We start from the raw sequence: 10,947 nt of genomic DNA, 5'->3' as shown, positions 1-10,947 counted from the left end.
TAAAACTAATGATGTAATGTATGGGGATTAACATAACAATAAAAAAATTTTAAATAAAAACAAAAAAAAAAAAAAAGAAGAAGTTGCTATCTGAAAACAACATTGCTGTTAAAGGACCTGCAGGCCTTCTTGTGAGGAGTAGCCCACCTTGAAGATTCTGTCACCTCCAGCCTAATTCATCCGTGAAATGTGACTGCTGTGTTCGGCATCTGTAAGAGCCTAGCGTAGGGCTCCCGTGCGTGGGGGAGGCCAAGAGGTAGCCCCCAGAGAGAAACCACAGGGTAGAGTGACCAGTATGGATTTGTGGTGCTTACCTGCCTGGCTTTTTGATAAATGACCCCAAATTTGAATGTGTTGTTGACATCGTGCTCATCATAGGACACAATCATTTGGGAGGCCTGGAAAAATGTAGAAAGAAAAAAATCAGATTGTTGATTAACTTAGAGACAAGTGAGGAAGCAAACAGAAGGGAAAGCACCCATTCTGGCGGAGAATATGCCCCCCTGGTGTGAGACCTCCATGCATGTGCAGCGAGGCAAAGGAGAAGCCAGAGGTCTCAGCTAGTTCCCAGACCTGGGCTCCCCCATGGTGGCCACACCTCTGGATCACCATTCCATTCCCATCCAGATGTGCCAGCCAAGGCCTGGGCACACAGGGACTTACCCAGTGCTTTACCTGTGGTGTAAAAAGTAAAGGACCCTGAAACTGGCCAGCAAGGATGACGCTGGCTCTAATTACACCTCTGATCAGCAGTACGATTTGGAGCAAGGCACAGCTCGTGCCCAGACTCCAATCCCCCTTTATCCATAAAGTGAAGGTCTTCAAGGAGGAACATACAATATGCAAGGGCCGGGGCGGGGGGGGGGGGGGGGGGAGAGAACCCTGACCACTGGTTCTGTTTAGTTTTCTATTGTGCCTCAGTGTTGGTGTCCAGGGCTCAGAAACACTAAAGTCTGTATCTTGAATCCACTGCTTTTACCTGGATAGCTTCGAGTGAACTACTTTACTTCTCTGGGTCTCAGTTTTCTCATCCATTAAATGGAGATGTGTGGTTGTGAAGATTCAGTAAGACCAGGCACATAAAGTGCTGAGAACAGAGCAGGTATCACCATCATCATCCTCATCATCTACAGAACCCTCCAGAAAGATCAGAGCTAAACCAGCTTGTTAGGAAAGAGGAGACTTAGGCATTATTGGGATAGTCTCTGCAGTAAAAAGGAGGGATCTGACCATGTGTTACACAACAGGAAGAACAAACTGACTGGTCGGAATATGCAACCCAAGTGAGGCTCTCCGCTGCCCAAGGAAATCGGCACTTCTCAGCTCCCCGGGAATAGCACGGCTGCCCAGCCCCAGAGGGAGACCCCGTGCCCACATGCAATGGTCAAAAGTGCAGAGAAACTGTCCTGCCAGGGAAGAGGCATCCGGCCATGGAGACCCTCCACAGAAGGTTCTAAACTCTGTGAATTCTAAGCACACACACCTCAGTCAGATTAACACCCCAGCTGGACCAAGCAGTCCTTCAAACATAGAAAACATGAAAATACAGCTGCTCTTCCATTATTACCAGAGCCGGAGGCTTTCCAAGTCACAGAAAGGACTGTGCAAATGAGCGTCACCGGCTTCTCTCAGTGGACAGGATTTGATGACAAAATTTGCCAAACTTGTAGTTAAGTAAGGCCTTTATGACAGGGTTTTAATGTTTGGTTAAACCTCACTAATTCAGCTTTAATTATAAAGGGAAGGGAGGTCTGAATGAAAGAAAATGCTCCATGGTGGGCAGCTTATTACTGGGGAGAGCCTACAGTAGATGCTCAGAGGGTGTCTGAGACAGGGGGCTCTGGCACATTCCTTGTGCAGGCGAGGACCCTGCCATTAGCTCGGCCACGGCACAGGAAGAACGGTGTCGAGCACAATCATGAACGTTCAAGCCACTGGTTCCAGGGGGTTCTGGATGTCTCGGCCAGGACAGGGCCTCTCTTCCCCAGCAGACGTCGCACCTCACCGTCCCTTGCTACCAGCAGTGGGGCGCAGTGGGGCGCAGTGGGGCACAGTGGGGCACAGGGAGCAGACTGGGCCAGCCCCAGGAGCCTCCGCGGCCACCGTGTCAGCGCGCGGTGCGGGCTCAGAAGCACAGCTGGCTTCCGCTTCCGGCTCCCCGGACCCTGCAGACTCATGAAGACGCAGTCTGCGCCCTGGCTCTCTTCCTGAGGCCAATTTAGAGCAATTCACTGTCGTGAGTGATTGAAGTCCTGTCATGCCACAATTGTTCTTGAGTGGGCTTGCTGGCTTGCTTTATTACTGCTCCTCTGCCCACCCGCACTCCCACAGGGGGGGTCAAGTCCAGGCCAATCCTGAGGAAACCGACAAGAGAACCAGCCCGTTTATTAACTAGGGCTGTGCAGGGGCTTGTACGGGCTCAGCGCTGCAGTAACACGGGCAGGCGGGAGCCACGATCTGGCCTTTGATTTCTTAGTGGGGTTCTGCCCCCCTTACACCTCCATGATGGCAGACCAGATCTGCGCTAACCCTCCAGCTATAGGTAGACTCACTCCCCACCCCAGACAGGCCTCAGGGAAGTACGACCAGAGTAGGGGGGAGAGGTCACAACACTGCAGCCCCTCTACCACCTCCACAACAGATGCGGAACTGTTTAGGTGGGTCTCTCCCCAGGCATGTCCAAGGACAGGTTCCCAGGGGACCCGTTTGCACAGGGGCAAGCCGGGAGAGGGGGAGACATGGAGGTCTCAAAACCCCACCAAGATGCACAGAACATCCCACAGAGCCACAGGCATGCAAATCCGTCCCAAGTGACAGAGCCCTGGGTAAGGGGAGAAGGTCCTCACCTTGGGGTACAGAACAGGGTTGAATTTCAGCCCCACAGCGTCATCACAGAAAGCCTAAGCAAGAAGAAAGAGACACACAGTTCAGGGGTCATTTCCACTGAAAACATCTGGGCTGCTCTGCCCACCAGGAGAAAGAGCATGGGAGGGCAGGCCCTGTGGGGTCAGAAGGCCTGGGGCTGAACCCTGGCTCTGCCGCTCACTAACGAGTGGCCAGGAAAGCCAACTCACCTTCCCGGGGCTTCCTGATAAAGTGAGGCCACAGAAGGCATTCGGCACAATCCTGCTTGGCATGTGGGTCCGAACCAACTGACCATCCTTCTCACCCCACTGGACTCAGTTCGCAAGTTCCCAGTATCCCAGAGCAGAGACACAGGTCCCTCCACCAGCTGACGGACAGCTCCTTGCTCAAAGGGGTCCTCTGTCTGGACCAACAGCCCGGCCATCCTCCAGCCCATCTCTCCTCTGCTGTGAAGGCTCCCTGGCCACCCCATCCCTTCCTCCTCTCAAGTCCTACAGCACTCTCCATAGCCAGCCCTTTCTTTCCATTTCTCTGGTCCCCTAAACCAGCTGTGAGCCTGGGGGCAGAGGCCATGAGCAGCCTCAGCTGTGAGGATGAGATGGGGAGGTTGCAGGGAAGACGAGGGCATCTGCCAATAGCCCTCCTCCACCCCATCTACACCGTGAAGGGCCAAGGAGTACGGTGGCCTTCCCCTCTCCAAGGGCAGAGCCCTCTCGGGACAAGCCTGTACCCTCCCCGTCCCAGTCCTGGGCTAAAAGAAGAAGCTAGCTTCTCACAAAGGCTGGTTGTTACCTTTGCAATCTGAGGGACGCTGGGCAACTTGCTCAGTCCGGCCAAGGGGATCCTCTCGTGAACTGTCTTCACTTTGGACCTGCACACGTGAATGAGGGTGAGAAAAGGAGTCCATTAGGAAAGAGGCTGAGATCACGCCAGACCACAAGGCACACTCGCTTTGTCTCCCCGGTCAGATCTGCCGCGTTTCACCCAACCCGTGAGTGGGGCGTCACACTCAAATGGTGGGAAAATGGAATCTTGTCCTTATCCTGGAGGATACAGAGGCCTGGTTGAGCCTCTGCAACTGAGATATGGGACGTGCGGAGAGTCACCTTCAAGTTCACCATGAATTTTTGGGTTGCTATGGGGATTTTTTTGTGTTCTCCCAAAGAACCGGGCACATCTTCTGGATAGATGTGTGTTCTCACATGCAATTAAGCCTTTATGAAAAGAAAATCTAATACTTGAAAATCTGGATTTAGTCAAAATATAAATGGGATGAAAGTTGCTTTATAAAGGGATTCACTGTAAGACTCTAAATTTAGCCTGTTCCCCTGATTCATTTAGCACATTATGAAAGTGTTGAATTTTACTGAATGCTTTTCTGCATCTGCTGAGATAGTCATATGGTTTTTAATCTGTTAACCTGGTAGATTACATTTCTGTTGAGCCATCTTTTCGTTCCATGGGTAAAACTCGCTTGCTTATGATGTATTATTTTTTCATATCCTGCTGACTTTAATTTGTTAATATTTTATTGAGAGATTCACATCAATAGCGACACTGGCTTTTTTTTTTTCTTGTACTTCTCTTGTCAGGTTTTGATATCAAGGTGTTATCCCAGCCTCAAAATTGCTGGGTAGCTTCTGAACCTTTGAATTAGTCTGTATACACCACAGGGATTTACTGTTCCTTAAAGGTTTGCTAAAACTCATCTGTGAAATCTCTGGGCTTGTTTTTTCGTGGGGGAAGGATACCTTTGGCTACCAATTCAGTTTATTTAACAGTGAATATTTAGGTTTTCTACTGCTTATTGAGTCAGTTCAGTAATTTATGTTTTTCTATATAATTATCCAATAGTGCACTGATATAGAATGGGTTTTGGTATTCTTAGGAGTTAATCTGCACTTATAATCACACCCCTCCCTTCACTGTCATAACATGATCTGTTTGTATCTTTTCTCTGTTATGCATAATCAGTCCTTGATGGGGGTGTTCCTATTTTATTAATCTTTCCAAAGAGACAACTTTTGGTTTTGTCGTCTCCATTCTTTTTTATTGTTGCTTTCTACTTCACTAGCCTTGTTGTCTTTTTTATTTCTTTCTTTTCTATTTCCTTTGGGTTTTTTTCTATTGTTCTTTTTCTAATTTCTTGACCTGCATGCTTACACAGTTAATCTTTCTTCTTTTTTACACATGCATTTAAAACTATACGTCTTTCTCTTTAAGTACCACTTGAACTGCATCCCACACATTGATAGGTAGTATTTTCACTGTCATTCAGTTCTAAATATTTTGTCAGTTCTTCTGTGATTTCCTCTTTAGTCCATGAGTATTTAAAGGGTCGCCTTCTTTTTTTTAACTTTCTAAATGTATGATCTCTTCCTTCAGTAATTGTTAATTTCTCACTTAATTTTCCCAAGTTCAAAGAATATAATCTGTATGCTAATTATTTTAGATTTGTTAACTTACTACACAGACTTTTTTCATGTACTATGTGGGCTTAAAAACAATGTATTTTTGTTTTGTTTTGTGAGTTCAGGAATGTATGTTACAAGATCAGATTTGTTAACTGTATTGTTCAAATCTTCTACATATTTACAATTGTCTGCTTGTTCAATCGGCGTCTGAAAGATGTTGCTAAAATCTCCCACTATAACTGAGAATTTGTCTATTATATTCCTATCTGTTTTGGTCTTTCTGAATTCAAGACTGTATTACTAAGTACAACTTCATGACTGTTAGATCTTCTGGGAGGACTATTCTCTTTATCGTCCTGTGGGCTGAGCCCTCTATGGGTCCAGTAAAGGGCATTTTTCTCTGCCCAGGTAATGAACAGATTCAGAAACAAAAAAATTAAGAGTAAGGTGGTTACAATAGCCAAACTCTGGAAAGAGCCAAGATGTCCATCGACAGATGAATGAATAAAGAAGATGTGGTATATATATACAACGGAATATTATGCAGCCATCAAAAGGAATGAGATCTTGCCATTTGCAATGACATGGATGGAACTGGAGGGTGTTATGCTGAGCGAAATAAGTCAATCAGAGAAAGACATGTATCATATGACCTCACTGATATGAGGAATTCTTAATCCCAGGAAACAAACTGAGGGTTGCTGGAGTGGGGGGTGGGGTGGCTGGGTGATAGACACTGGGGAGGGTATGTGTTATGGTGAGCGCTGTGAATTGTGCAAGACTGTTGAATCACAGATCTGTACCTCTGAAACAAATAATGCAATATATGTTAAGAAAAAAAAAAAAAGAAGATAGCAGGAGGAGAAGAATGAAGGGGGGGAAATCGGAGGGGTAGACGAACCATGAGAGACGATGGACTCTGAAAAACAAACTGAGGGTTCTAGAGGGGAGGGGATGGGAGGATGGGTTAGCCTGGTGATGGGTATTAAAGAGGGCACGTTCTGCATGGAGCACTGGGTGTTATGCACAAACAATGAATCATGGAACACTACATCAAAAACTAATGATGTAATGTATGGTGATTAACATAACAATAAAAAAATTTTTAAAAAACTAATGATGTAATATATGGTGATTAACATAACAATAAAAATTAAAAAAAAAAAAAGAGTAAGGTGGTTAGAAGGCAAAATAACCCCTTTGTTACTGATAAAGGCCACCCAGTTTAGTGTAAAGATGAAATGGGTCTTCTAACTAAACCCCAAGATTGTCCTCCAGGTAATAGGTGCTGCTGGGCAAGAGGCAAGCCTCGTCTGGAGGGGTCGGCTCCAGTGGGACCTCCAGCACGGGGAAGCAGAAGGCACTGCTGAGGGTAGCCAGCTCCCAGAGGGAAAACGGAAAGACCACACACACACACACAAACACACACACACACACACAAGGGGATATTTTTCAGCGATAAAAAGAATGAAATTTTGCCATTTACAATGACACGGATGGAGCTAGAGAATATAATGCTAAGTGAAATAAGTCAAAGAAAGACAAATACCATATGATTTCACTCATATGTGGAATTCAAGAAACAAAACAATTGAGCAAAGGGAAAAAGAGAGAGAGAGAGACACAAACCAAGAAACAGCCACTTAACTCTAGAGAACAAACTGATGGTGACCAGAAGGGAGGAGGGTGGGGGAATGGGGGAAATAGGAGATGGAGACTAAGGAGGGCACTTGTTGTGATGAGCACAGGATGATGTACACCAGAAACTAATATAACACTGTATGTTAACAATACTGGAATTAAAACAATCTTAATTTTTAAAAACAATGGTAAAGAGGAAAATAAAAGAATAAAGCTGTATTTTTAGTTCAATTTCAGTCTGCTAATCTGCTATACTCATATGGTAACTTAATCTATTTATATTTATTGTGATTACTAATGTATTTGGAATTATTTCTATTATTTTGTGTTTTCTATTACTCTGCACTTTCTTTCCTTTTTAAAACTCCTCCTTTCCTGCCCTCAGTTTAATTTAAAAAAAAAAAATTTCTCTTTATCCCTCTGCTAGTTTGAGCTATGGATTGTATGTCTATAACTTCCAATCACATATTTATACATTTTTCCAACAAACTCTAAACTCACTTGCTGTGTCTCTTCTGAGGAGGGAAGAGGAAACAGTAACTTAGGAAACTCCTCCCTCCCCATTGTGCTTCCTACTTCTGTTGGGTTCAAGCCTCTTTTTATTTATTTTTAATTTTTTTTATTTAAATGCAATTAATTAACATTAATGTATTATTGGTTTCAGAGGTACAGGCCTGTGATTCATCAGTCCTTTTATTTTAATTTAAAGATTTTTATTTATTTATTTGAGAGAGAGAATGAGACAGAGAGAGAGCATGAGAGGGGAGAGGATCAGAGGGAGAAGCAGACTCCCTGCTGAGCAGGGAGTCCGACGCAGGACTCAATTCCGGGACTCCAGGGTCATGACCTGAGCCGAAGGCAGTCACTTAACCAACTGAGCCACCAAGGCGCCCCTCATCAGTCTTATATAACACCCAGTGCTCATTACAAAACATACCCTCCCCAATGTCCATCACCCAGTGACCCAATCCCCCCACCCCTCTCTCCTTTGGCAACCCTCAGCTTGTTTCCTATAATTAAGAGTCTCTTATGGTTTGTCTCCCTCCCTGGTTTCATCTTGTTTCATCTTTCCCTCCCTTCCCCTATGATCCTCTGTTTTGTTTCTTAAATTCCACATATCAGCAAGATCATATGATAATTGTCTTTCTCTGACTGACTTATTTCGCTTAGCATAATACCCTCTAGTTCCACCCATGTCGTTGCAAATCAAGCCTCTTTTTAAACACACAAAAATTACTTCCTTTTTCCCCCATCAGTAATTAAATTTATCAACATAGTTTACCTATTTCTTCCACTTTATTTTTTTTTAATTTTTTATTGTTATGTTAATCCCCATACATTACATCATTAGTTTTAGATGTAGTGTTCCATGATTCATTGTTTGTGCATAACACCCAGTGCTCCATGCAAAATATGCCCTCCTCAATACACATCACCAGGCTAACCCATCCTCCCACCCCCCCTCCCCTCTAGAACCCTCAGTTTGTTTTTCAGAGTCCATTATCTCTCATGGTTCGTCTCCCCCTCCGATATCTCCCCCTTCATTCTTCCCCTCCTGCTATCTTCTTCTTCTTTTTTTTTTTTCTTAACATATATTGCATTATTTGTTTCAGAGGTACAGATCTGAGATTCAACAGTCTTGCACAATTCACAGCACTTACCAGAGCACGTACCCTCCCCAGTGTCTATCACCCAGTCACCCCATCCCTCCCACCCCACCCCCCACCCCAGCAACCCTCAGTTTGTTTCCTGAGATTAAGAATTCCTCATATCAGTGAGGTCATATGATACATGTCTTTCTCTGTTTGACTTATTTCGCTCAGCATAATACCCTCCAGTTCCATCCACATCGTTGCAAATGGCAAGATCTCATTCCTTTTGATGGCTGCATAATATTCCATTGTATATATATACCACCTCTTCTTTATCCATTCATCTGTCGATGGACATCTTAGCTCTTTCCACAGTTTGGCTATTGTGGACATGGCTGCTATAAACGTCGGGGTGCACGTACCCTTTCGGGTCCCTACTTTTGTATCTTTGGGGTAAATACCCAGGAGTGCAATTGCTGGATCATATGGTAGCTCTATTTTCAACTTTTTGAGGAACCTCCATACTGTTTTCCAGAGTGGCTGCACCAGCTTGCATTCCCACCAACAGTGTAGGGGGGTTCCCCTTTCTCCGCATCCCCGCCAATATCTGTCATTTCCTGACTTGTTAATTTTAGCCATTCTGATTGGTGTGAGGTGGTATCTCATTGAGGTTTTGATTTGGATTTCCCTAATGCCGAGCGATGTTGAGCACTTTTTCATGTGTCTGTTGGCCATTTGGATGTCTTCTTTGGAAAAATGTCGTTCATGTCTTCTGCCCATTTCTTGATTGGATTCTTTGTTCTTTGGGTGTTGAGTTTGATGAGTTCTTTATAGATTTTGGATACTAGCCCTTTACCTGATATGTCATTTGCAAATATCTTCTCCCATTCTGTCGGTTGTCTTTCGGTTTTGTTGACTATTTCCTTTGCTTTGCAAAAGCTTTTTATCTGGATGAAGTCCCAATAGTTCATTTTTGCCCTTGCTTCCCTTGCCTTTGGCGATGTTTCTAGGAAGAAGTTGCTGCGGCTGAGGTCGAAGAGGTTGCTGCCTGTGTTCTCCTTTAGGATTTTGATGGACTCCTGTCTCACATTGAGGTCTTTCAACCATTTGGAGTCTATTTTTGTGTGTGGTGTAATGAAATGGTCCAGTTTCATTCTTCTGCATGTGGCTGTCCAATTTTCCCAACACCATTTGTTGAAGAGACTGTCTTTTTTCCATTGGACATTCTTTCCTGCTTTGTCAAAGATTAGTTGACCATAGAGTTGAGGGTCCATTTCTGGGCTCTCTATTCTGTTCCATTGATCTGTGTGTCTGTTTATGTGCCAGTACCATACTGTCTTGATGGTGACAGCTTTGTAGTAGAGCTGGAAGTCCGGAATTGTGATGCCGCCAGCTTTGCTTTTCTTTTTCAACATCCCTCTGGCTATGCGGGGTCTTTTCTGGTTCCGTACAAATTTTAGGATGATATGTTCCATTTCTTTGAAAAAAGTGGATGGTATTTTGATGGGGATTGCACTGAATGTGTAGATTGCTCTAGGTAGCATTGACATCTTCACAATATTTGTTCTTCCAATCCATGAGCATGGAACGTTTTTCCATTTCTTTGTGTCTTCCTCAATTTCTTTCATGAGTATTTCATAGTTTTCTGAGTACAGATCCTTTGCCTCTTTGGTTAGATTTATTCCTAGGTATCTTACGGTTTTGGGTGCAATTGTAAATGGGATTGACTCCTTAATTTCTCTTTCTTCTGTCTTGTTGTTGGTGTATAGGAATGCCACTGACTTCTGTGCATTGATTTTATATCCTGCCACTTTACTGAATTCCTGTATGAGTTCTAGCAGTTTTGGGGGGGAGTCTTTTGGGTTTTCCACAGAAAGTATCATATCATCTGCAAAGAGTGAGAGTTTGACTTTGCTGATTTAGATGCCTTTGATTTCTTTTTGTTGTCTGATTGCTGTGGCTAGGACTTCCAATACTATGTTGAATAGCAGTGGTGATAGTGGACATCCCTGCCGCGTTCCTGACCTTAGGGGGAAAGCTCTCAGTTTTTCCCCATTGAGAATGATATTCGCTGTAGGTTTTTCATAGATGGCTTTTATGATCTTGAGGTATGTACCCTCTATGCCTATACTCTGAAGAGTTTTGATCAAGAAAGGATGCTGTACTTTGTCAAATGCTTTTTCTGCATCTATTGAGAGGATCATATGATTCTTGTTCTTTCTTTTGTTAATGTATTGTATCACGTATTTGCGGATGTTGAACCAACCTTGCAGCCCAGGAATGAATCCCACTTGGTCGTGGTGAATAATCCTTTTAATGTACTGTTGGATCCTATTGGCTAGTATTTTGGTGAGAATTTTTGCATCCATGTTCATCAGGGATATTGGTCTGTAATTCTCCTTTTTGATGGGGTCTTTGTCTGGTTTTGGGATCAA

General features: G+C 44.1%; 1 protein-coding gene across 2 annotated transcripts in view; it reads right to left on the bottom strand.

The window, feature by feature from the left end:
• LOC116647635 (rap1 GTPase-activating protein 2) overlaps positions 1-10,947 on the bottom strand; it is a 69,714-nt gene that overhangs the window by 50,657 nt on the left and 8,110 nt on the right. For both annotated transcript variants that reach the window (XR_004302356.1, XM_032429149.1), the window contains exons 5-7: positions 3,658-3,736; positions 2,847-2,900; positions 315-398 (exon numbers count right to left, since the gene is read on the bottom strand). Coding sequence is in view for 1 of the 2 variants with exons in the window: in XM_032429149.1 (XP_032285040.1) it covers positions 315-398; positions 2,847-2,900; positions 3,658-3,736 (217 nt within the window). In the remaining variant the exon portion in view is untranslated. The remainder of the gene's footprint in view (positions 1-314; positions 399-2,846; positions 2,901-3,657; positions 3,737-10,947) is intronic.

This window comes from Phoca vitulina, unplaced genomic scaffold (genome assembly GCF_004348235.1).
Source record: "Phoca vitulina isolate PV1807 unplaced genomic scaffold, GSC_HSeal_1.0 scaffold40, whole genome shotgun sequence".
NCBI lineage: Eukaryota > Metazoa > Chordata > Mammalia > Carnivora > Phocidae > Phoca > Phoca vitulina.
Note: the sequence above shows the minus strand (reverse complement) of the source record. Positions and strands in the feature narration are given on the sequence as shown.